Raw genomic sequence first — 27,295 nt, forward strand, 5'->3', positions numbered from 1 at the left:
TGCTTAAGCCTTAAAGTTATGAAGCCAACTTCACAGTTTATATAACTAATTCATGATCTTCAACAATTGGGCAGGGCAAAATGGTGAGCAGGCAGCTGCTCTTCAAGGTCTTCAAAGGGGTTCCTCTTCCTCCTCCCATCCTCACAATACTCAGATTTGGACAGGGAGTCTTGCTCAGCCAGTCCCCCCCCCACATTCCCATGCAGCTCCACCTCTCATCCTTATGCCTCCAACTGGCTGCTCATCAAGGAGAAGAGCTCTGAAATACATTTTTTAAAACTGTTGAGAATTACTGTGCTGTTGCTTTTATATTTGTTGGCAATGACAGCCTGCATCTATCTGGATTAAAGATCAACCACTGTGTTGCATACGCATATTGCAAGCATGCCCAGCAAGGGCCAACTGCATCATCCTTTTATGGGACCACAGGAATCTGCCCCAGAAGTATCACCACAGCCAGGGCTTGCTTCACTGCAGCTGAACACCCCGTATTCTGTGGTATGGATGAGGAACCAAAGGCCCAGGGGTCACAGGCAACCCTCCGGTCCTCTCGATCTGGCCCTTGGGACTCTTCCCAGGCCATATCCCTTACTACGCCTACTTTTGCAGTCTGCATGAGTGTTTTTGACTGGCTGGAATGTGTCCTTGAAATCTGATCTTGTCTCTTGCTTGCCTGGATGGGGAGGATAAAGAGAAGCACGTGAATGTGTATAGAAAAGAGCCTACTGTACAAAGGTAATATTCACATTCAATGCTCCACCCGCTTTTGCCTCTGGACCCACCCACCGCTTCCATATGGCCCCCAGAATATTACCCCACAGGGAACGTGACCCTCAGGTTGAAAAAGGCTCTGCTCTTTGGCAACCAGGGAAGGGGTTTGGAATTCTGCCACCCCTGCTCTCTGGAAAGTGTCCATACTAAAATGGCTGAATTTTCCTTTGACTTCACTTTTCACAATCTCCCCCTTCCTCAAACCCATGTGTATATTGTTGGCTGTGTGTAATTTGTGTGCTTAATTTAGTTTAAAGCAACACCACAGCAGCAGAGTAACAGCAGATGTTGAAATACGAGTGTGCCAGCGTGTGCGTGCGTTTACCTAAAAAGCAGACTTTTACCCTGCATCAGGATCACTGAGACTTGAGACTTAGTAAAATAAGAAAAGCTACTTTAGTTATAGAAATACATAGTAGATAGAAAGGCAAACCTAGTTCTAACTAACTAACTAAGTTGGAGGCATAACGCCCAGGTGCAAGAATTAGCCCCATGCTAGAAGAGAGCAGAGACAGAGGGATGTCTCCTCTCTCCCGGACAGTCGGAGAAGGAAAGGAATGGAAAGGGTGGAAGGAGGAGGGGCAGGTAAGCTTCCCTAAAGACTTAACAGTCTAGCGACAGAAGGAAGTCAGTCAGAGCATCACAGGTAAAGGTAAACAAGCCTATCCCATCTGGAGGACCCTAGCTCTATCTCCCTTCTGGAGCACAAACAAAAGAACAAAACAGGAGTTGCTCTTGCCCCACTTCCAACATATAAATGCTTATAACTCAGGAGAACACTTCATGCATCTGATAAAGTAAACTGTAGTCCACAAAAGCTTATGTCATAATAAGGTGTTAGTCTTTAAGGTGCTACAAGACTGTTTTTGCTGTAAAAGACTAACACGGCTACTCCTCTGGGAATTAAATATCTTGACTGTCCCAGATGGCTGGACGATCCCATCTGGAAGGGATTATTTATTGGAAGTTGGCAATTATTTATTCAGTATTTCTTTTTTTCAGATCAATCAATGTTATATACTAATCACAACAATGAAACCTGAGGTGGCAAGCGGGCAACATTATTCACATACCGTTTCCTAGGCAGCAAAAAGTTCATTAGGCATAAGATGCTTTCAGATATTTTTGCCTCATTGTGCTGCCAACTACTTTGAAAGAAGTGTGACAAAAGTACAGTACTGCCATGCATTTACATCAAGGCATGTAGGAGAATGTATTAGAGGCTACAATATTATTTTCAGCTTTCATTTGCCCATAGTGACAATTGGTGGGATGTTCATCCCTAACTAATACTTGTCACATTTCCACTCCTGTATAGGAAGTGTCTTCAGTTGCAAGCCAGCAAGATGATATAAGAAAGTACGTCTGAGCAACCACCACGAATAAATGGGTGAGATCAGGGGCACTGCGAGGTCCTTAAAGGACTTGGAACACAGGCCCATGACACAAATGTGCATATGCTAATTTATGTGTACAGATGCCTCTGGACAAATTAAGATGATGAATGGTTGGGGTCTCACCAGTACTGTGCTTTGTAGTACTCTCAGTTGCCTTGTCAGCAAAATAATTATCCTATTTTTCAAGGGGAGGAAAAGAGGTATCTGGGCCTCTCCCTAAAAGTGCCCCTGACAGAAGTCACTGGTAAACCACTTGTTGCTCTACCAATGCTATGCCATCAATAAAATGTGACATTTGAAAATTGAGGAGAAAAGGAATGGAGCAGAAGATAAATTCTAAGATTTCAAACCCACATCTGGCCACTGAGATCTATGAGGTCTGAGCTTCTGGGGTATGTCAATACTCTGTGCTAGAAAGAGACAGGTTGCATGAATCAAATTAATGAGACAACTCAAATTTAGCATGGCTGGATTCTGCAACCCATATGAAAGTTAAGCTAAACTGTTTTATCTGCATTATTTATCCTGCTTGTGCTAATCATGGTGAGAGGAAAGGGCATGTGCTTGATGATCTTTGCAAGTTTCTATAAGAAAGGATCTGATCTGCACTTCTTGGACTAAAGTGTGGGGTAGGACTTAGCTATCCACCTGATTTCACACTTCTCCAACTGTTGCAGTATATCAAAATACACACATTTAAATATGTATTTTTAAAGAAAACAGTCATTATTTTCAGAGGGTTTTTTAAAAAAAAATAAAAATAAAAAGCCTGCAGATTAAGGTGGAAATAAAAATGGAACAGAATTATGGGTAAAAGCACGTGAAAAAGTGATCCAGAACAGGGCTGGTGCCAAAGGGTGGCCAGGTCGGGCCGTGGTTAAGGACTCCTCATGAGGGTGGGGGAGTAGCACTCACACAGGGAGAGAGCTGCCCGCCCACCTGCTGGCACCTGCTCGCTCGCTGTCCCCACCCCCCACCTGCCCGCTCCCCCTCCCACCCCCTGCTCGCTCCCCCTCCCACCCCCTGCTCGCTCCCCCTCCCACCCCCTGCTCGCTCCCCCTCACTTGCTCGCTCACCCCCCTTCTCGCTTGCCCCCCGCCCTCGCACCTGCTCGCCCCACTGCCCACTCAGTAGGTAGGAAGGGGTGTGTGTGTGCATGTGCCAGGGCAGACTGATGCCCAAGGGCCCCAGCATGCCTGGCACCGGCCCTGATCCAGAAGGAGACAGACAGATTCTCCCATTGCTAGGTATTCAGGACACCAAAGTCCTACCCCCTGTTCACTAGAGAACTTGGTCAATCCTATCTGGCATTAGAGATTCCAGCCAACATTGCCCATAAACTTTAAAACCTATATACATAAATATATGGGCTAGACACTAAAAACCCACAGTTGCATTGCCAGAAAACCAGAAACAATAGGGAAGGCAGAGTTTGTTTTAAAACAAAACTTTTTTCCCTTGTGAAATGAAAGCTGCAAATTTCTTTTTTTTCTGTGCACATGGCTAATGAGAAACGTGGGGAGCATCCACAATGGCCATTTCAGAGATGCGATCATTCCTCTCTCTCCTCCCTCCAATCTAACAGCCCATGATGTATCTATCTTCAGTCCACACTGGTACCTCCCTTGTCTGTAACAGATGGTTATTACTACAGGACTAGCAAGGTCAACAGAAGGACGGCATGAAATTCTCAATTTCCACAAATGTCCTTGAGCTATAATCAACAGCCCTCATGTAAGCAGGCTTTTCTCCCTCTGGGCTACAAAAAAACTAGCTTGTCAGCTGTTTTCTGCACTGACATCTCCGTGCCTTGTTTTTTGACTTCTGGAACAAGCTCAATGTGAAAACTAAGATAAATGAGTCTGCCATGAAGACTCTAGTCCTGTTCTGGAACTGTCTCAGGTGGATCTTATTCATCCCTTCTTTTGCTCCCCTGCACCAAAAGGACTTAGGTAAAGCCTCCTACCAAGTCCTTTTTAAAAATTTACAGCAGTTCAAAGATCAGGTTGGGTCCTTATCTTCTCAGTCTACCACATCAGATGCACAGGCTAGGTGGTCTTCAGGGACATGGGCAGATTCATAATGTGCCTATTTATCCAATAAAAAACTGACAGAGGCCCTGTACAACCCAGGTTACCATCTAATATTTACTTAGGTAGGTGCTTCTCTCTATCCTCTGATTGCCTCTCCTGGATGACTGGGTAAGGCAGCCAGAAAGCAGGAGAGACCCACTGAAACCAAGTAAATTGACAGAACCTGCCAGTGGATTCAAGGACATTGCCTATTAACTGTGTTGGGAATAAAGTAAATTTGCTCTTCTGGCTGAGACAGCACAGGTCAGCCAAATGACAGCCCTAAGGAATGCCAGGGCAGAACCCTTTGATACAACCACGTGATCAGATGAACTGGGGAAAAAATGTCCTCGTTTCTTTACTTACATCTTTGATCATAAGGGAAGGATAGCTAAGATTTTATTGATTTATTCAGACTGTGTATGTGCTAGTCTTTCCACCAAGAGGCCTCCAAAGCAGCTAGCAATAATTTAAAACCAATAAAACAAGAAGAAGGTCTGATAAATCAATCAGATAACGTTTAAAATGGCAGCATTTGGGCGGGGAAAGCATTAGCCATAAAACTGGCAGATCAGCCACCCAAGGCTTGGGGAGGTGACAAGCCAGATGTGTTGAACAGGAGCCTACCCAATAACCAGGTGCAAGGTGAGGAGAAAATGTGGATACACTTATGGAAGACAGAACCAAGGGTCAGGCAGAAGCTGGAAGAGTCAGAGCCCCATATGCAATGCTCATTGTCAGTTCTGCCAGAGATCTAGACACGGCTCCTCTCGAGGGTAGAGGCAGTGGTGAGGCAAGGAAGGTGGCAGTCTGTAGCCAGCAGAAGAAGCGTCAGTAGCAGAGTCTCCAAGTAGCTTGAACTACTAAGGAAGCCTGAATTACAAATCTTTCTATGGGGTTCTGATGGCATAATTTGACCTGTTGTGGCATTTGTTGCTGGTGCAACTATCTCCCCTCCTTTGGCCAGAGCTGGGTGGTGAAGTATAGGTTAAACCCCATGCCTGACATCCCTCAGTTCCCAAGCTCAGGACTCAATGTGGACTTGAGTCCTGACACTCAACCCCATAGATTCCCATTGGTAAGTCTCAATTCATCATTTAAAAAACGTTTTTGTTAATCTCGTATATCAGCTTCTAAGCAGTGTCTCTTGCCCCTAGGCTCTTGGTATTCTTGTGATTCAGTTTTCCCAGCCCTTAATATTTGGACCCCCCTCTCTGTCTCCCCTCCCCTCCCCCCCTCCTTCACCTTCTCTTTAATAATTTAAACTGCTTGGCATTTTCCTACTGCCTCAGCAAAGCAGCAGTTTCTGGTGGAGCAGCCTGTTTCAGAATTTGAGAATAATGACACAAGTGTCCTCATGCATATGTGGGAAGAAAGAACCTGGAGCATTCTACACTCACACATCTGCTCACTTTCCTTCTGTTTGACCACAACCAAGCAGAAAGTGGCAAGTGCTGAAACAGAATAAAAACGGAACAGAACTAGGTACCATGAAATCTCATTACTATTTCCCTCAAATAATCCACTAGGGGGCAACTCCATCATTTCTAGACCTCAAAGGAGACTTTATAGGTGTTCCTTGAAGGGGATGGAAATATTTACTGCCTTGGCTTTGCCTTTCCATTCCACGTGCATCAAGAGTACATATAGGCTGGCCTTCATGCTATTGCTGCTGCTGATCCTATCAGGATAGGTAACATGATACAGCCCATATCATATCTCCCAACCAGTCACTGATTTCATTTAAATGTGAATGTTTTGTTTTTGCAATAATCACATGAAGGTACAAATCTTTCCATGGCTGATTTAGAATCATCTTGCACATTCTCTCTCTTTCTAACTGATGTTAATTCACAAAGCCTCCCCCTCCCCACACAGACATATCTTCCTTAATTTCTTCCACCAAAAGCAAAATCTGGCTGTTTCTCAATACAGGCAACCAGCTATGAAGAACAGTGCAGTTTTTCTCCTGGCTTTTCTCTTGTTCTGATATCATGTAATCAATGAACACTGAGGTTCATTCCTTCCTTACACTTTACTGCATCACTGATCAGCAACAGTTGGAGCAGAAAAGGGAAAGAGAGGACAGGACAGTAAAGGGAGTGGATGATGACCAGAACAGAAACTTTCTTCACTTCTGCAAGCTGCTATTTTGCGAAATGCTTCCAGAAACAAGACCCCAGGAGGTATTAAAGCAAAAGTCAGGTTTCCAGAGTACATAGTTATCAACCACACTCTCCTTAGTCTGTTTTTATTAGAGGACCAAGTTCTTATATTCTCCCTATCTCAGCTCATTTCAGAACTAATGCATGTTTAATTAAGATAAAAGTATTGCACTCAAAAGAAGAAGAAGGAAAAGGCTGGAAGCTGCTCAAGGAAAAGAAAGTGCTTCTCTGGTATTCAAATGCAGATGGACCTGAAGGAGAGAAAGGAGCATTGATATGTATTTTACTCCATCTACCCACTGCAGCTTTAAAACGAACATGTATCATCCCTGCAGATAATACACTCTGTGCTGAATGCTTGTCATCAACTGGAGCTACCCCAGACTGGGCTCATAAGCCAGCCATGGATTCTGCAGGTGCTAGAAGTCATTATTGTACTGGGGGCTCCATAAAAAACCTCTGCTCACACAGTATATTGGTGACAGTCTAATAGCAGTCTCTCCCTGCTCCCCATTTATTCAAGCCAAGCTCCAAGTAACAAAACTTAAATTAGCATCTTCTCTGAAATCTAGGCTATTCCTTTATACCTTCACTAATGTTATATGAGCCATTGATTAGATCTATTAATAAGCTGTTACAATAGCTGTGAAATTGGTGAAGAAAGTTTGCACATGCGTGCACAACACACGCAAATGGATCAAGGAAACAGCACACTGGGTTACATCTCTGGGGTTAGTGTCTCACTTGCCCTTTAGACTGGATGGCTACTTCCAATCTGTCTTGCTGTATCTTACCCATAAAAGGGACAACAATGGCCTTGCAATGGGCAAGACTCAGGCAGCTTGGAGATTTTTGACAGAAAACTATGAAGAAATGGAAATTTCCCCCCACCCTTCTGCATTGCACAAAATATTATATTGAGAACTGTATTATTTCTATAAAACTTTAAAGCACACATTTCAAACTGCTACACCATTTTCCCATATGCTGCCAACACAAAGAAAGTTATTTGACTCCAAAAAGGCAGGGCACTTGTCTCCTATTTCTAAGCTCTCCTTCTGCCACCCACCTACTGAATGATCAAGGACAAGTCACTTGCTATTGTCTCTGACTCAGTGGAGCACTCAGACTGGGTTGGGGAGCTGTACATATCCACGTTTCTAGTTCTCAAAGCCAAAGGTAATGGGGGAGGGACTAAAACACGTAGGTAGTCTTTGCTAGATGGTAAGCTGCAAGAGAAGCTGAAGTGTGCCTTGAAAACTTAGGCCACCATGTTGGATGCCCAGCAGACAGCAGGCCATGCAGTGGGGATCTCCATTCTCTGCCAGTATATAAGCAGTATCTTCCAGAAGAGATAAGTGAGTAAGTGGGGTTCCCCCACACAGCCTACAAGGCAGGAGAGGGGGAATCTCAAAAGCACCACCACTCCCCAGAAGGCACAGTCCAACCTCTGAGGACTGACTGATTGAGCAAAGGGGAGGACTGGAACACAGAAGGAAATATTAACTAGGTTTCTCCACAGCTGCAAAGAAACAGACTGAAAAGATACACATCTGGTCTCCTTTGCCTTTCCTCTTCAGTGAATCTATTTGTTTTGATTGTCAATGTTCCCCCTGCTAGTTTTTCTACAATTTGGGTTAATATCCGAAAACAAACCCTTTCATCTTTCATGGGCAATAGTAAAGAAAATAAGCTTCATGGTTTCAAATCAACATCATTCAAAAGGCCCCATTGTGCTTAGATGGCAAGAGCAGCTCAAGGACAACAAAAGGAGGGGGGGGATGCAGTTCATGCAGGTTACAGAGGACAGCAGACTGAGAAAGGATGGCAATTTTACTTCTTGTCCCATAAAAACAAAAACCATCTTTCTTTTTTGAGGGGCGGGGAGGAATACATTCAGTTTATCCAATCAATATACAGCTTTAAAATAAAGAAGCATTGCTGTCTCATTTCTAAACAGCTCCAGAACAGAGTTATCATCTCATTCCTGGTGTCTCTATATACAAGGGGTAGCCAACATGGTGCCTTCCAGGCATTGTTGGACTCCAATCAGCCCTAACCAGCAGAGTCAATGATCAGGGATGATGGGAGCTGGAGTCCAGTAACATCTGGAGAGTCCCACATTTGACTACCCCTGCCTTGAAGCTTAAAGGACAAGCAACTCATCAAAGAATCAGTCTAACAGGGGACAGTGAGTGGCAAGGGCAGGGATGTGGGACTCTCATCAGCCCCAGCTGGTATGGCCAATGGTCAGGATGATGGGAGTTGTAGAGTCTAGCAACATCTGATGGGCACCTGTTGGTGACCTCTGCTATATACCTTCACATGAGCCTTTTATTTCAATGACTATTGATGAAAAGGTGATAACATATTTTCTCCTTCAGGGGCCACACTTGTATAGACTTTGAATTGTACAGTAAGCCCAGGATGGTTTGTTTTAAAGAGTGAAAAAGGATTACAAAAAGTAGCTCCTAAGCTGGCAGTTTATTTTCTCTCTCTCACTCTCACTCTCACTCTCTCTCACACACACACACACACTTCTCCTAATATACACATTTTTGTATGCAATTTCTCCTAACATAATGCATTTTTGTATATTATTTTCATTAATATATGCATTTTTATGCACACACTATTCTTGTATATGCATTTTTATACATATTACTTGGTTGGAGAACTGCACTGTAAAATTCAGAGATGTGCGAATTGCAATGGATGGCTGGATTTTCGTTTGCATACTGTTTTGGAAAGTGCAAACTGGGTAGGTTCACTTTTAAGTGCAAACTCCCCCATCCCTAGACTCTATGTTGTTTTTGCTGCAGGAGACTAAAATGGCAGCCCCTTTGGCAAATACAAATACAGAGATGTGAAATGGAATGCCAAACATTAGTAGTCTCCACGCATCATTAATACTTCATGGTAATTAGATAAAAAATATTCCTTTCTGGCCTGCTCTGAACTCAGAGTTTTCCCATATGCAGAGCTAGTCTCTTTCCTTCTGAATTTTTGACCCAGGAGGGAAATTTGTTATTCAGATTTGGGTCAGATTTTTAAAAATATCAGAGGCATCTGCTTGGAGATTTCAATCCTTAGGGAGGCAGCTATGTGGAATTGTACTAAGAAAAAAATGGTACCTTAACCTATTTCAGTCTCAGGAGATAAACTTTTTTTGTATTCAAATGGCTGCCCTTTCACTGCAAATTATTGGAACTAAACAAATGTTAAGCACTAGGAGCTTGAGAGGCAGCACATTTTGAAGTTTATTCCTGCAAAATAAACTAGAGTTTTATTTAAATTGCCTGCGCTAGTTGATAGCTAGCTAGCTAGCTGGCTGCTAGTCCCTAGAGTTCTATCACTGACATGCCTCTGTTGGAGGAATTCTCTTTGAAGGATGGCCTGGAGCTCCCTGAGCCAAACACCTGGAGCAGCTTGTGTCGAAGGGCTGTGAGGGAGTTCAGGGGGATTTGGGGCCCTCAGGAGCTACAGAAATCTAATCTCCCTCTCAAGACATGGAAAGCCCTTTTGTGGAATTGAAGGCGGGTGCCAAATGGCCACTGAGCCGTAGGAAAACAGGTGCTTTAAAATGCAGGTTCAGTTGGCTGCCAGATGCCAAATTGTCCATCTGAGGAACAAGGACTCCTGAGGAGTAAAAGGATACTCATGAGAAATAAATGGAAATTCTTACCACGAATTATTCTTCCCAGGGGTTCTTGGAGGGCATTCAGATTCTCGGGATGTACCAGAGCCCAATGACCTCCTGGGCGGGATTCCAGGTGCCAACAAGTCATATACAAACTACCCTTTGCAGCACCTTTCTCCCGAAGGCTGCCATCCGCTGAAACCCAGGAATCGATTTTATAATGTCTGGAGAACGTATGCAGTGAGGCCCATGTGGCTGCTCTACATATGTCCTCAATTGGGAAACTCCCCTTAAAGGCAGCGGAAGTGTAGGCCCCCCTCAATGAATGGGCTGTGAGTCCCCCCAGTGGCGATTTCTGGTAGGCCTGAACGATTGCCTCCTTGAGCCACCTGGAGATGGAAGAAGATGAAACCTTCCTTCCCCTGGTAACCCCACCAAAGGAAACAAACAGAGCCTCTGTTTTCCTGAACCCAGAAGTCCTAAGTAAAAAAGGAGGGCTCTGGGCACATCCAGCGAATGCCAGGCCCTTTCTTTGGAAGAAGTGGGATTAGGACAGAATGATGTGAAAACCACCTCCTGTGCCCTATGAAAAACAGAGTTAACTTTAGGAATAAAGGATGGATCTGGCCTTAGGACAACCTTGTCCTGATGAAAAATACATAGCTGTGGATCTGACGACAGGGCTCCCAGTTCTGAGACCCTGCATGCTGATGTGATAGCCACTAGAAAAACTGTCTTGAGTGTCAGGAACTTCTCCTTGCATGTAGCCAATGGCTTAAAACGGTGCCTCATCAAGGCAGAGAGTACCCAGTTCAGGTTCCATGTAGGAAACGTATGAATCACTGGAGGATTCCTCTGCCCCACACCTCTGAGGAAACATCGACACAAGGGATGTGTGGATAAGGGACGATCCCCCTTGCAACCCAAGATACTGCTAATGGCAGCCACTTGCCACTTCAAAGTATTGGAGCTGAGCCCTTTGTCCAATCCTGCCTGTAAGAAACCCAGGACGTCCACCACTTTCCTAGAGGCTGGGTCCCTCGCATTGGCCCTACACCACTCCACGAACTTTTTCCATGTGGAGCCATAAGTTTTATATGTGGAAGCCTTCCTAGAGGCCAGAAGAGTATCTAGAACTGCCCCCAAAAGCCCCAGCTCCTATAGCCAACTCCGCTCAGCCTCCATGCAGTCAAGTGAAAGAGCTCTGGACGGGGATGAAGAACTGGTCCGTGTTTCAGCAGGTCCAGTCTGATAGGAAGACGCCACAGTTCCTGAACAGACAGGTGGAGAAGCTCTGGAAACCAGGGTCTCCTTGGCGAATACGGTGCTACTAAGATCCCCTCGGCCTGCAACTGTTGGATGTGTCTTATAGCCTGTAGAGGAAAGGGAGGAAAGGCATAAAGTAACTCCCTCAGCCAAACTGTTGTCAGAGCATCCCATCCCTGTGCCTCTGGATGCTGAAAATGTGAGAAGAACTTTGCTAGTTGGGAGTTCTGGTATGTTGCAAAAAGATCCACTTGTGGGACCCCGAAACGTCTGATGATCTGGTGGAATACTTGGGGGTGAAGTTGCCACTCCGCCTCCAGGAGCGATGTCCTGCTCAGCCAGTCTGCTGTCATGTTTTGCATTTCAGCTACGTGTTCCGCCTTCAGTGACTCGAGGTAAGACTCTGCCCATTGGAACAAAAGGCGACTTTCCTTCGCCAGGGCCCTCGACTTTGTTCCTTCTTGATGGCTGATGTATGCCTTCGTTGCCACGTTGTCGGTCCGCACCAGGACATGGGCCCCTGTGACGTGTGGAACAAACTTCAGTAGCGCCAGTCTCACTGCTCAGAGTTCCAGCCAGTTGATGCTCTGGTCCAGTTCCCTGGCCTTCCACACACCCTGTGCCACATGTGACTCCAGGTACACCCCCCCAGCCATAAAAGCTGGCATCTGTCATGCCGGCGTCTCCAGGCTCACTCCCGAGTAGCCTCTGAGGAGACTGCCACCACCTCAGTTCATGGCGCAGAGATGAGCTGATTGGAACCTGCATCCTGCGGGATTGAGCAATTTGGTCCTGGAAGGGTATGAGTGCTTGCAGCAGAGGTCGAGAATGAAAACAGGCCCAGCTCACTAGGTCCTGGCAGGATATCAGCATCCCCTGGAGTTTTGCCAGTTCCATCAGCTCTACCGCCCTGGAAGAGGTCACCTTGAATGTGAGCTCCTGGATCTTGGCCACCTGCTCCTGAGTGAGCCTCATGTGGTATTCGACTGAGTCTATTTGCACCCCCAGATGGGTAATGTTTTGCATGGGCTCCAGGGCGCTCTGTTCGAAGTTCACCACAAAGCCATGGCTGGTAAGGCAGGACAGAGTGGTCTGAACGTCCCTCCTGCACTGGTCCCTCGATGGGACCCGGACAAGAATATCATCAAGATCCGGGGAACCCGCACCCCCAGGGTCCTCAGATGAGCCATCAGTGCCACTAGGACCTTGGTGAAAGCCCTGGGAGCAGAAGTCAGCCTGAATGGAAGAGCCCTGTATTGGTAATGCTTGTTGGCATAACAGAAAAGAAGGAATTTTCTGTGCTCCTGTCGTATTGGAACATGGAGGTATGCCTCCGACAGGTCTATGGAGGCCATCCAATCGCCTTGGTTGATGGCTTCTGAGATGGATTTCAAGGTTTCCATTTTGAATTTCTTGCAGGCCATTCTCCAGTTGAGCCATTTGAGGTCTAAAATAGCCCTTGTCTGTCCATTCTTTTTCAAGACGAGAAAGAAAATTGAGTAGACTCCCCTGTTCCTTTCCCAAGCTGGTACTGGTTCCACTGCGCTGATGTCCAGTAGATGTTGTATGGCCATGAGGAAGGCCCTGTGTTTGTCCGACTTGGTCGACTTCGGGGTCCTGATAAATTTCTCTCTGGGTCGCCTTGAAAATTCCAAGGAGTACCCTGAGGAAACTGTTGCCAGGACCCAGTGATTGGAAATTGTCATGGTCTAGACTGTCTTGAAGTCGTGCAGGTGTCCCCCTATGGCTCCCTGGGGTGCCAAAGACTTGGCATCAGGATGACTGTCCCTTCTTCGCTCCCTTCTGGAACTTAGATTGGGAGGGACGAGGAGGTGGATGAGATCTTGACTGGTTGGAACTTGTGATCTATCTCGTTCCCCCACTGGGCTTTGTATCCTGATGACGTGTTTTGGCGATGGAAAGGCTTTGAGTTCCAAAAGGACTGAATCTTAGACCTACGTCCATCCTTCTTTGCCCCTGGCAGCGTCTTCTGCTTGTCCCTAGTTTCAACCTTTTCCAGTGGTTCCCCAAAAAGCTTGGCCCCACCAAAGGGAGAGTTGGCCAGATGCCCCTGGGATCCTGGGTCCACGTCCCAATGACGGAGCCACAGGTTACATCTTGCCACTGTGCTGGAGGCCACTGCCCTGGCATTAAACATCACAGCATCCCGTGTGGCATCCACTTGGAAGGCTGCTGCCAGGGAAATCTTCTTCAGACCATCTTTGATGCTCTTGGGAACATCCTCTCTGCTGGCCAGCTCATCCGCCCACATCATGTTTGCTCTGGTGAACACTGACACAGCTGCTGAGGCTCTGAAAGCAGCTCCTTGCACCTTGAAGTCTCTGCACAGTGCCACTTTGACCCTCTTATCACAAGCATCCTTAGGCCCTCCTTCCCCCTCTGTTGGAAGAACTGCAGAGGAAGAGAGAGCAACCACTGGCTGGTCCACTGCTGGTGTTCTAAGCTGTTCCATCACCACGGGGGCAAAGGAGTAATGCTTGCTAACCAGCTTGTGCAGTGGTTTATGTTTACCTGGAGTCGCCCACTCTGCTGACCACAGCTCCTGGAAAGAGACTGGGAAAGGGAGAGTAGCTATTCTGGGGTGGTCTTCTGGGAAGGCTGCTTTAGACCCCTTGAAGGAAGTAGAAGCAGCTGGATCAGCTTCCTTAGGTTGCTCCTCAGGTAATTCCAGGATCTGCCTAGTTTTGGCAAGAATTGCAGGAAAAACCTCTGCTGGGAAGAGTCTCCCCCTTGGGGGAGGGGCTTCCAATTCCTCCTCAGATAGTTCCCCTTCCTCCCTGTCTGATGAGGATGAGGAGATTAAGACACCCTTATTCCACTCAGAGAGCTACAATTTCCAGAGCTCCCTGGGAAGAGGGATTGACTGTTAAACCTTTCTGGGAACAGTAGCTCTGTGAGGGGGAAAGGGGTCTCTTAACAACTCTCTGCACCCTTACAAACTACAGCCCCCAGGATTCTTTGGTGGAAGCCATGACAATTTAAAGGGGCATGTTACTGCTTTAAATACACAGTGCAAGTGAAGCCTAACACTCATTTTGAAGCCTGGACCCTGTTTGTTTTTTTAAAATTGCTGCAGTGATGAGGCCACAGAAACTGCAATCAGCTTTGCCTCCGTGTATTTGACGGTTTTGTTTTTGTCAGGCTGATGGATCTTAACAATTTCTCTTACTGCTCTGGCAGCTTTTTAATGCAAAAGGACTAAGGGGGCATAGGTGCTGAAATATGTGGGAATGAGAGTGCTCAGAAACAAACCAAAACTGCAGACCTTTTTGTTTACTCATTTTGCAAAGTCCTAAACCTTGAAATGGGATGGAGCCATACAATAATAAATAATAATAATAATAATAAATTTAATTTCTGTGTCGCCTATCTGGCCAATGGCCACTCTAGGCGACGTACAAAATCATTAAAATACAATTAATAAAATACAGTGATACAATATAAAACAGTGTAAAATCAATAAATCTGCAACAACAGTATTAAAAGAGGGCAGGAGGCATTACAGTTATAGCAGTTAACCCTCCCCAGAAACCCCGAAGGCCTGTTGAAAGAGCCAGGTCTTTAAGGCTTTCCAAAATACATTTAGGGAAGAGGTGTGCCGGAGATCTTGTGGGAGGGAGTTCCAAAGAGTGGGGGCCGCCACTGAGAATGCCCTCTCTCTAGTACCCGCCAATCTGGCTGTTTTTGTTGGCGGGATTGAGAGAAGGCCCTGTGTGGCCGATCTTGTCGGGTGGCATAATTGGTGGCGTTGAAGGCGCTCCGTGAGATAAACTGGGCCGAAACTGTGTAGGGATTTAAAGGTCAATACCAACACCTTGAATTGGGCTCGGAAAACAACTGGAAGCCAGTGTAGGTCGAACAACACTGGTGTGATGTGATCCCGGCGGTGACTATTCGTAAGTAATCGAGCTGCCGCATTTTGTATAAGTTGTAATTTCCGAACCGTTTTCAAGGGTAACCCCACGTAGAGCGCATTACAGTAGTCCAAACGAGAGGTGACCAGGGCGTGTACCACTTGTGGGAGCTGGTGATCAGGAAGGTAGGGTTGCAGCCTTCTTATGAGGTGTAGTTGATACCAGGCTGCCCGGCTCACTAGAAGTAGACATCCAAGACAAAGGAAGAGTCCTCTGACTCACAAGCACAAGAAGAAACAAAATAGGACAGGAGCAGACGGACTTCAGACTCAGTAAACCTACTTAGCTTGACACTAGAACCCTAAGATCAGGTACACAATCAATCAGGTACACAAGGCATAAAGTCTACTCCTGCTTAACTTTCTTCATTTCAGCAGCCAAATAAAAAGTACTCTTGTTGTTCAGCAATTGGGAGTAAGAAGCCCTTGCCGATCTACTGCAAATCATACAGCAATCTACCACTAGATCTGGATCTACTGGCCACCTCTGAAATAGGAAGAATGAAAGGGGAAGGAGCCTTACAGACCGGAAAGAAAAAGAGGGGAAACCTACCTTAGGTGTGTAATGAAATTGTCTGGATTTGAATTGCAAAGAGCTGGATACGCAAGGCACCAATGCACACACAAAGCAGTGAGGGAATTAACCTATTTCTGGAGCTGAAGGAACCATTTAACAAGAATATGGGTGTTTTTTAATGTCTCTGTTTATGCACCCACAAGAAAAACTTAGCAATAGGGGAAAGAACAAGGATGATGAAAATTCATGTCTGTTTTGATTTTAAAGGGGCTTCTGTAGTCTGAAATTATTAGATTTATACTCCACCTTTGCACAGAAAAAGGCTGCTAGTATCTTTAAAATATTTTTATTTATTTTATTTTATTTATTTATTTATTTATTAAATTTATATACCGCCCGACTAGCAATAGCTCTCTGGGCGGTGAACATAAAACAACATAAAAATACAATAAATAACAAAACAATACAAAACAAATACAAATAAAATAACTGAACAATAAACATAATAAGCAACAACAGAGTAAAATATAGAAATCATGGAAGAGCAGATGAAAACTCAGGTAATGTCAACCAGGTAAAAAAGTGGCGGGAACCTTTGGTCCTCCAGATGTTGCTGAAATGTAACTCCCATCAGCCCTAGCAAGCATGCCCAATGACCAGAGGATGATGGGAATTGTAGTTCAGCAACATCGAAAGGTTTCCCACACCTGAATAAAAGCATATTAAGATTAATACAGACATTAAAATACAAAGCTGCAGAGTGAAACAAATTACCTCAATAGGCCAAACACCTGTTTAAAATTATGACCAGTTTTGCATCTCAGTGGAAGAATATCAGCAAGTGGATTAGACAGGCTTCCCTTGATAGAGACTTCTAAACCCTGGGGACAGCCACTGAGAAGGGTTCCTTCTTGAGTTCCCACCAATCACACAGCAGTTGCTGGCAGGACAGAGAGAAGAGTCCCTCTGGATGATCTTAACACTCCAGCAGGCTTGTACAGAAAGTAGTCTGTCTCCAAGCTATTCAGAGCTCCATAGGTCATAACCAGCACTTTGTTTATGCCTAGAGAAAAAGGAAATTCTTACTGTGAATTTCTATGCCCGGGGGTTCCTGGAGGACAGTCATTGGCCTTGGGAATGGTGCCTCCCTCTGGGTCAGCAGGCAGGGTCCACTTCAGATGACTTCACCCTGGGGGAGGGGCCATCCCGCTCTCCCCAGACCAGCTGGACAAGCAAGAGCACCCCTTTGTTCCCCTGAAGCAGCTGACTAGAGTGTCGGAGACCATCTTTCCGACATCTCCTGACTTGAACAGAAACTGAAGAGAGGAGTAGAAATTGCCAGGAAATCCCCGGGTGTCCCTAACCACCACCCCACATGTAGGGTGCTGGCAGAAGCCACTAACCCCCGACCTGCATAGTCCAAAAAACTCCAGAATGAAGTGGCGGGGACTGTCCTCCAGGAACCCCCGGGAATAGAAATTCACGGTAAGAATTTCCGTTTCCCTCCGGAGGTTCCTGGAGGCCAGTCATTGGCCTTGGGACATACCAGAGCCCTTACACAGGGTGGGATTCTGGTAACGCAGGTCACATCTTAACCACCCTCTGCAAGACTCTCCGCCCAAAGGTTGCATCGGCAGAGGCCCATGAATCTACTTTATAGTGCCTAGCGAAGGTGTGAACAGAAGCCCATGTCGCTGCCCTACAAATGTCTAGTATGGGAAAACTACCCTTGTATGCTGCTGACGTAGAAGCCCCCTTTAAAGAATGGGCTGTTAAACCCGCTGGAGGAGATTTTCCCAAAGACGGGTAGGCTTGAACTATCGCCTCCTTAAGCCAGCAGCAAATAGAGGAAGGAGAAGCCTTACCTCCTTGGTATGTCCCTCCAAAAGATACAAACAGTGCTTCCGATTTTCTAAACCCTGACGTCCTGTCCAAGTAGAAACGCAGAGCCCTATGTACATCCAGAGTGTGCCATGCCTTCTCCTTAGGGGAAGAAGGATGTGGGCAAAATGATGGCAAAACCACCTCCTGAGCCCTGTGAAAGAGCGAGTTGATTTTAGGAATGAAGGAGGGGTCTGTCCTCAGGACCACCCTATCCGTGTGAAAAATACACAACTGAGCATCAGAAGAGAGAGCCCCAAGCTCCGACACCCGTCTAGCAGAGGCAATTGCCACCAGGGACACCATCTTCAGGGTTAATAACTTTAAACTACATGTGGCTAATGGTTCAAAAGGAGGAGCCATGAGCGCTGTAAGAACCCAGTTGAGATTCCATGAGGAGAAACGATGGACCTGTCGTTTAATAGTGTTAGTGCTAAGACCTTTGTCCAAACCTGACTGGAGAAACCCCAGGATATCTGCAATGTTCCTCGACAACGGATCCCTCCCCCTCGCCTGACACCAGAGAAGGAAGGCCCACCATGTAGAACATGGTTAGTTGAAACCTTTCTGAGGGTAGTAAAGTGTCCAACACAGCCCCCGACAAACCCAGCTCCGTCAACCAGAGCCGCTCAACCTCCATGAGTCAGTCGAAAGAGTTCTGGCCTGGGATGAACCACTGGGCCCTGTCTCAACAGGTCCTCCCTGTGAGGCAGAATCCATGGTCTCCTTGAGGCCAGATGCATCATTTCCAGGAACCATGGCCTTCTTGGCCAGAAGGGTGCTATCAGAATCATCTCTGCCTTCCTGATTCTCCTGATCGTTTCAAGCAAAAGATTGAAGGGGGGAAAGGCATACAGCAGGCCCTCCGGCCAATGCACCACTAAGGCATCCACTCCCTGTGTCCCTTGGGTTTGATACTGAGAGAAGAACTGGACTACCTGGGCATTGTGAGTGTCTGCAAAGAGGTCGATGATCGGGCAACCAAACCACTCGGTCACCTGAAGAAAAACCTCCGGATGCAACTGCCACTCCAGGTCGGAGATTGTGGTCCAACTGAGCCAATTCGCCTTCACATTCTGAAGTCCCGCCACATGTTCTGCCCGCAGGGACAGCAAGTGTATCTCTGCCCAGGTGAAGATGTGCTATGCCTGTTCCATCAGGGACACTCCATCTGGTTCCTCCCTGATGATTGAGATAAGCTTTCAACTAAACATTGTTGGTCCAGACAAGAACATAACATCCCCGGATGTGTGGAGCAAAAGTCAGCAAAGCTAGCCTCACTGCCCGAAGCTCCAGCCAGTTGATGCTTCATTTCGTTTCGCTGGTTGACCACGTACCTTGAGCCACATGTGTTTCCCGGTGTGCTCCCCAGCCCACCATGCTGGCGTCGGTCGTCACCACTTTGCGAACTGTAGAATGTAGACTCACCCCTGTGTCAGTCTGTGGGAATCCAGCCACCACCTCAATTGTTGGCGTAGGGTTGGCGAAACTGAAATCATCATGTGTTTCGACTGGGAGATCTGAAGTTGAAATGGGATTAACCTTTGGAGCAATGGGCGGGAATGGAACCGTGCCCAGCTTACTAAGTCCTGACAGGATACCAGCATGCCTTGTAGCTTGGCCAGGGTCATCAAGTCTGTTGACTCCGACGCAACCACTTTCTGCGTTAGAGTCTGAATCTTGGAGACCTGCTCTTTGTTGAGCCGGATCTGGAAGGTCCTTGAGTCTATCACCACCCCCAGATGCGAAATCACCTGTGATGAAACTAACATGCTCTTGTCCAAGTTGACCATGAATCCATGCCTCCGAAGGCAATCCAGAGTGGTTTCCACATCCTTCTGGCACTGCACACTTGACGGAGCCCTGACCAAAAGGTTGTCTAAATAAGGGTGCACCCTCACCCCCCGAGTTCTCAGATGTGCCACCAGAACTACCAGGACCTTTGTGAAAACCCTGGGGGAGGAAGTCGATTTATACATCACAGAAGGCCCAGATAATTGTTAATGGAGACTTAACGGATTCATGTGAAATACAAAAGGGTACAAGACAGGGATGTCCATTATCTCCCCTTTTATTTATTCTGGTTTTAGAAGTGCTGCTTAGAGATATAAGGCAAGATAAAAGGATTTCGGGATTAAAAATAAAAAAAGAAGAATATAAATTGAGAGCATTTGCTGATGATTTGATAATTGTACTAGAAAACCCTTTGGAAGGAATTCATATATTGATGGACAAATTAAAAGAATTTGGACCGTTAGCAGGATTTAAGATCAACAATCAAAAAACAAAGATGTTGGTGAAAAATTTAACTTTAAGGGAACAGAAAGAGTTAATGGACAAGACAGATTTTACAATAGAAAAAAAGTTGAAATATCTAGGCATCATCATGACAAATAAAAACTCAAAGCTGTTTCATAATAATTACGAAAAATTATGGACAGAGATTAAGAAAGACTTGCTAAGATGGGATAAACTACAACTGTCATTAATGGGTAGAATATCTGTGATAAAAATGAATGTATTACCGAGAATGATGTTTTTGTTTCAAACAATACCTGTAATATCCTCTGATTTACCTTTTAAACAATGGCAAAAAGATATTTCTAAATTTGTATGGCAAGGAAAAAAACCAAGAGTTAAATTTAAATTACTTCAAGACGCTAAAGAAAGAGGAGGACTGGGATTACCAAATTTGAGACTTTATTTTGCTGCCTGCTGTTTAGTCTGGATAAAGGAATGGATCTTATTGAGGAATAAAAGACTATTGGATTTGGAGGGCCACAATCTGAAGTGGGGATGGCATGGATATCTATGGTATGACAAAGTAAAAGTAAACGTAGACTTTAACAATCATTTTATAAGACGTTCTCTGTTGAAAATATGGAATAGATACAAACCAAGGTTTTATTCGAAAATACCATTATGTGTCTCAAGTCAAGAAGCGTTTTATAGAAGAGAAATGTCTGGAAAAGAGAAATGGTTAACTTATCAAGAACTATTAGAAAATGTACATGGAGAATACACAATGAAAGAGAGAGAACAATTGATAAAGGAAGGATATAGTTTTCATTGGTTTGCCTATTTACAATTGTTAGAAAGATATAAAATGGACAAGAAAATGTATGGGTTTGAAATAAGTAAATCTGATTTTGAAATAGGTTTGTATACAAATGATGAAAACATAATTGCAAAAATGTATAAACTTTTATTGAAAATGGATATGGAGGAAGAACAAGTAAAAGAGTGCATGGTAAAGTGGGCAAAAAATTTTGGTCATAACATACAAATGGATCAATGGGAAAATATGTGGAAAAAAGGCTTGAAATTTACATTATGTTATAATCTTAAAGAAAATTTTTATAAAATGATGTACCGTTGGTACATGACTCCAGAAAAGCTGTCAAAAATGTATAGTAATGTCTCTAATGTTTGTTGGAAATGTAAACAACAAGAAGGATCTTTTTATCATATGTGGTGGTCATGTAAAAAGGCGAAATTATTCTGGGCACAGATAGGTAGGAAGATGCAAAAAATTTTAAAGATAAATATTCAGTCAAAACCAGAATTTTTTTTACTGGGTTTTATGGATAAACAAATAGAAAAGAAATATGGAAGAATATTATTATATATGATTACGGCAGCAAGATTATTATATGCACAAAAGTGGAAAATGGAATCAATACCAACAATGGAAGAATGGCTACTGAAATTAATGGACTTAGTAGAAATGGATAAATTGACGTGTTTACTTAGAGAAAAATCGACAGATACATTCCTTAAGGATTGGAAGCCTCTCTTAGACTTTTTGTCGAAAGATCAAAATAAAATGATGATACTGGGATTTGATGATTAATTAAGACAGCTTATGGAGAAAAGGGATTCTGTATGTACATATTAAGGGACAGGTTTGATGTATATTATATACTTATAGCTGATCTGTGACAAATCGGAAGTCAACCATTTTATTTTTATTTTTTGTTGTAGTATTGTTATGTTTTTTCTTACTTTGTTTTGTTTGTTTTTTGGAAAAATTTGAATAAAAACTATATAAAAAAAAAAAAAAAAAAAAAAAAACCCTGGGGGAGGAAGTGAACCCAAAGGGAAGTGCCCTGTATTGAAAATGGCTCTGACCGTAGCAAAAATGCAGGAATCTTCTGTGCTCCCTGTGGATAGGGATATGAAGATAGGCCTCTGACAGGTCTATGGGAGCCATCCAGTCATTCTGAATGATGGCCTCCAAGATGGACTTCAGCATTTCCATCTGGAATCGCTTGCAAGTCACCTTCTTGTTGATCCACTTGAGATAGAGTATTGCTCTGGTACTCCCATTTTTCTTCAAAACTAGAAAGAAAATTGAATACACCCCCTTCCCTTGTTCCTGATTCGGGACCGGTTCTAAAGCTTGTATTGCCAATAGGTGACTGATGGCCACAGCAAAATTCTGATGTTTGTGTGGGTTCCTGGACCTGGGTGTGGCTATGAATCTCTCCCTTGGTTGTTTGGAGAACTCCAAGGAGTATCCGTAAGAAACAGTTTTGAGGACCCATCTGTCTGTTGTTGTTTCTGCCCACACGTGTGCAAACTGCAGAAGCCTGCCCCCGATGGCTCCCTCTGGGACTGGAGACATGGCGTCATGCTGACTGGTCCTTCTTTGCTCCTTTCTGGAATTTGTTTCCGGAATAGTATGTGGGGGTGCGTCGAATGTGTGAGATGGATGCTCCTGAAGGTTTGTCTGACTTCCCCCAGCATGACTTGTAGCCTCCAGAGGAACACTGCTTGCTAAAAGATTTGAAATTCTGAAAAGATTGTTGTTGCCTGTATGTGCGGTCGTCCTTCTTGGCATTCGGGAGGGCTTTCTGTTTGTCTCTTGTTTCCACCAGCACCTTATCCAGAGGGTCCCCGAACAACCTGGACCTGCTAAAAGGGTAACTTGCCAAATGACTCTGGGAGGCCGGATCTACCTCCCAGCTTCGCAGCCAGATGTTGCGATGTGCCACTGTGCTGGCTGCCATTGCTCTAGCATTAAACTGCAGGGCGTCCCTGGAAGCGTCTGCTTGGAAGGCTGATGCTATAGAAATTTTCTTCAGCCCGTTCTTTATGTCCTTGGGAACATCCTCTCTGGACGCAAGCTCCTCCGCCCAGAGCATACAAGCCCTTGCCATCACCGACGTAGCTGCCGAAGCCCGGAATGCAGCTGCCTCCGCTTCAAAGTCCCTTCTCAGTGCCACTTCCACACGCTTGTCGCAGGAGTCTCTGGGGCCCCCTTCTCCCTCCAACGGGATGACTGATGATGAAAATAAGGCTGCCATGGGCGGGTCCACAGCTGGAGTCTCAACTGTTCCATCACTTTGACTGGGAAGGAGTAGTGCTTGTCGACAAGCCTGTGTGTTGGTTTATGTTTTGTGGGACTCGCCCATTCCTGCTTCCACAAAACATGAAAAGAATCCGGAAAGGGAAGGCTGGCCATACGTGGTCGACCCTCTGGAAAAGCAGATCTGGAACCTTTTGAAGTAGAGGGTGTGGGCGTTTCCAGGTTCTTCTCATTTTCTTCAGGGAGTTCCAGGATCCGCCTAAGCTACTAAGGGTGGAAAATATTCAGTCTGGAAAAGCCTGCCCTTGGAAGGTGGGGCTTCCAGCTCTTCCTCTGACAGCTCCCCCTCCTCCCTGTCCTCCGAAGAATACTGCTCCTCTGAATCTGAAGGTAGCCCTAAAGCAGCCACCTTACTATGGCTCCTTTTCTTACTCCTTTTCCCCTTGGCGTAGTGTTTAGACTGAGAAGAGCATTTGTGGCCTTTGCCATGGCTCTTCTTCGGCTCTGGGAATGACTGGGAAGATGAGGGGAGGGAATGGAGGGACGAGGAGGAAGGGGAGGAAGAGGAAGCTTGAGAAGGAGACCTAGCTCACCTCCTCTTTGCCTGAGCCCTCTTCTGGGAAGGCTTCCTCCTTTTCTTTTCACGAGAGGGGGGGGATAGGGCCGTAAGGAACCAATTCCCTGTACTTCCTTGGCCACTATGCCCTTCACCCAATGCAGGAATTTAGGAAACTCCTGTTCCCCTGGGAAAGCGAAAGGATCAGCACTCACCTCCTCCATTTGCTGGATGCACGCGTTTGGTGCCAAGACCTGGCCACGCCCCTCCTTGATAAGGCTGTGGCTGGAGGCTTCCAGCTCCTCTGAGAGGCAGCCTCGGTCTGCCTCCTCCATGGCATCACCGTGCATTATGACCCCACCCAATCTTATGGTGAGGGTTGGGCCCCCTGATAAAGCCGCTCCTCCTTCCGTGGCTGCGAAGACGAGCTTTCCCGCTCAACGCACTGTGGAAGAAGCCTTGTTGAAGCGGCAGCCGCCGCCACCGCTTGCCTGGGATGCGGACGTGCCTCTCTGAGGGAGAGACACGTCTCGCTGTAGCAAAAACCTCCCTGCTCGTGCCTATGCGCCTAAATGAATCCCTGCCCCCGCACTAAGCTAATGATGGCTGGCGGTGGGAGGGGAAGGGAGGGTCGAAGAAGAAAGAGAAAATAAAAAATAAAAATAATAAAAGGGTGAAGTTTCAAGAACTGAAACTGTTGAGCTCTTATGGAGCTCAGCAGGACCCAACCGAACGCTGCAGCAGGCAGGGCTGGTCTGGGGAGAGCGGGATGGCCCCTCCCCCAGGGTGAAGTCATCTGAAGTGGACCCTGCCTGCTGACCCAGAGGGAGGCGCCATTCCCAAGGCCAATGACTGGCCTCCAGCAACCTCTGGGGAATGGACCAGTTGTAACTTAGGCATGTGTCACCATGGCCAGATCTGACACCTCCAGGAAAAGGTGCGGTTGGAACATCAGCCTCAGCTGAGAAAAACCACTCCAGGACATTGCTGAAAACTGGGCATGCAGAAATAGGGGGGATCCAAAGTACAAACTGCAAACCTGAGTTTTTAAAAGAAGTGCAATCCCATCTAAACCAGAAACACCTTTTCCTTAACTAGGGTAAGCTTCTATGTGCCTTATACAAAGAAAACAAAAATGCAGTAGCACCTATGCTAGAAAGACCTCCTTCCTGACAGCCAATGTAGCTGACAAGCCACTACCGACCCTTGCAGGATTTATTTATTTCCCACCCTTCCAGCCAGTAGGAGCCCAGGGCAGCAAACAAAAGCACTAAAACACTTGAAAACATCATAAAAACAGACTTTAAAATATATTAAAACAAAACATATTTTAAAAAAGAAAATGTTTAAAAATATATTAAATTCTAACACCGATAAATACAGGAGAATACAGGATGCAGAAGAAGGAGAACAAATCAGTGCAGTTATACCTGACAGCCTTAAGTACTAGCTCCTCTGATATGGTATTGTATTGGGCCTCATACCTGAAACCGTATATTCTCTCTCTCTCATTCCAGCATTCAACACCACATCCTGTGCCGGCTCTAACGTTCTTCATATCCAATTCCAAGACATTTTGTCCTTGTAATCACAGGACAAAATACATCACTAGTTGGGGCACAGGTCAACCCTAGACTAATAAAATTTCCATGTAACAACTATGATGTTCAACATGAAATGTTTTGGCAAACTCTTTGTATGTACCCCATTCCACAATTGTTGTCATTGGTATTTATTGATGTTATTTTGATACAACAGAGAATTCTGGTGAGAAAAAATAAATTCTGTTTAAAGAAAATTATTTCCTCTTCTTTCATGCTTCCCCTTACTTTATTCCAAGAGATGCTTTAAAACAGAATTTTAATGTGGTGTTTTCAGTTGTACAGAGAAAAACTTAAAATATTATAAACAAGATAACATTTGACAAGATTACGATGAAAAATATGTAATTTAGAGCTCAGCAATAACCTTAAAATTTAACTTCTTTGCACTATTGAAAGTTTTCTTTGCTGGGCTGTTTTCCAACAACAACAACAACAACAACAAAATACACTGCATACCCATTTACACACTAGTTCATATGACCTTCCTTTAGACATAAACATGAATGAAAATATTCAAAGAATATGGTAAAGGGCCCAAATGTATGAAAACAGGTCTTAAGACGCCAGCACTGCAGTTTTCTGAGAATCATTGCATTTGAATGAGTGAATGAGAGTGTGAGTGTGCAATTAACCCTTTTTAAGATTAGACACAAGCACAGCTGAAGCTGTATTACCTTAATACAACCTGGCATATATGATTATGCTCCGCTGTTATCCCTTTATTGATTGCTTCAAACTTGATTGTCTGCCCAGTATTGTGGGGGCAAGAAAGTGCTTTTCAAGACAGGCTATTAATTGCTGAAAGACTTTTATACCCAGGAGACACAGACAAATTGAGATCCACAGCAATACGAATTCTGCTTCCTAGGGCAGCCGGAGGGTCACATAGAGACAATGAACCTTTTCCAGCAGCAATATCCTTTTTCACCAGAACTGTACACAGTATTCCAAGTATTTTTGCACCACAGATTTGGATAACAGCATTATGATATTGGCATTTTTATTTTCAATCCCTTTCCTAATGATCCCTAGCATGGAATTTGCCTTTTTCACAGCTGTCTGCCACACGCTGGGTCAATATTGTCATTGAGCTATCCACTACGACCCTAAGGTATTGTTCCTGGTCAGTCTCAGCCAGCTCAGAGTGTATAAGTGAAATCAGGATTTTTTGTCCCAATGTGCATTACTTGACACTTGCTTACATTGAATCACATTTACCAGTTTAGTGCCCATTCGCCCAGTTTGGAGAGATCCTTGTGGAGCTCCTCACAACTCTATTTTGTTTTAATCACCCTGAACAATTTGGTATCAACAGTAAACTTGACCACCTCACTGCTCACCTCTAATTCTAGAAAAATTATAAACAAGTTAAAAAGCACAGGCCCTAATACCAGTCCTTGGGAGAGTGCCACTTTCTGAATCCCTCCATTGAGAACTGCCCATTTATTCCTATTCTCTGCTTGTTTCTTAAGCAGTTACCAATCCTTAAGAGAACTTGATGTGAACCACATCTGGAATGCTATTTGCTGCAACTTGTAGAACGAAGTAGGGGTAGGGGGAAGGGAAGGCCAGTGTTCCTGGGAGAGGAACCAGAAACACCACTGCCCCTTGCATTTGTTTTCCCAAGGAATTTGAGTCAGCATCAGTCCAGCTCTTTCAACACCACCAGGAAGAGACTATTTATGCACAATGAACTTACCTGGCACTTTCAAAGGTTGTAGATGCTGACTTCTCAACAGCACCAAATCCAACGCCAACAGCCAAGCCCTCTGAAACAGAGAAAGAAAACAGTAATCTAGCAGGTGGCTTGGCATTGAAAGGGACATCCAATTCAATTCCTTCTCACCCGATTTTAGATTTGATACTGCCCACTTTTGGCACCTACTTCCAGATTTGGCCATGCAGCTCTCTGAAGATTACCCATCACAGAATGCAACACTTGAGCTGAAAAAGGCTCCCCACCCCCTTTTTATAGTTTATATTTCCTGTATACAGACATGACTTCTTGAGGTTGGTTTTGAGGGTTTAAAAGGGAGGCAAAAAATACTGAATACTGTAGGATCCACTTAAGGTTGCTTATTGTTCGTCAATTGCTATATATTTTGGAAAGTTGTTTGTCTCTTTGCCTGTTTGCTATGCATTTGGATACCTCTTAAGATATCATAACAAATTTTTACATGA

The 27,295-nt window shown here is 45.0% G+C and overlaps 1 protein-coding gene across 5 annotated transcripts in view; it reads right to left on the minus strand.

The window, feature by feature from the left end:
* SLC39A11 (solute carrier family 39 member 11) overlaps window positions 1–27,295 on the minus strand; it is a 498,181-nt gene that overhangs the window by 60,762 nt on the left and 410,124 nt on the right. For all 5 annotated transcript variants that reach the window (XM_061615668.1, XM_061615670.1, XM_061615666.1 and 2 more), the window contains one exon: window positions 26,814–26,883. In XM_061615668.1, the coding sequence (XP_061471652.1) occupies window positions 26,814–26,883 (70 nt within the window). The remainder of the gene's footprint in view (window positions 1–26,813; window positions 26,884–27,295) is intronic.

The sequence above is a fragment of the Rhineura floridana genome, chromosome 3, assembly GCF_030035675.1.
Source record: "Rhineura floridana isolate rRhiFlo1 chromosome 3, rRhiFlo1.hap2, whole genome shotgun sequence".
Taxonomy (NCBI): Eukaryota; Metazoa; Chordata; class Lepidosauria; order Squamata; family Rhineuridae; genus Rhineura; species Rhineura floridana.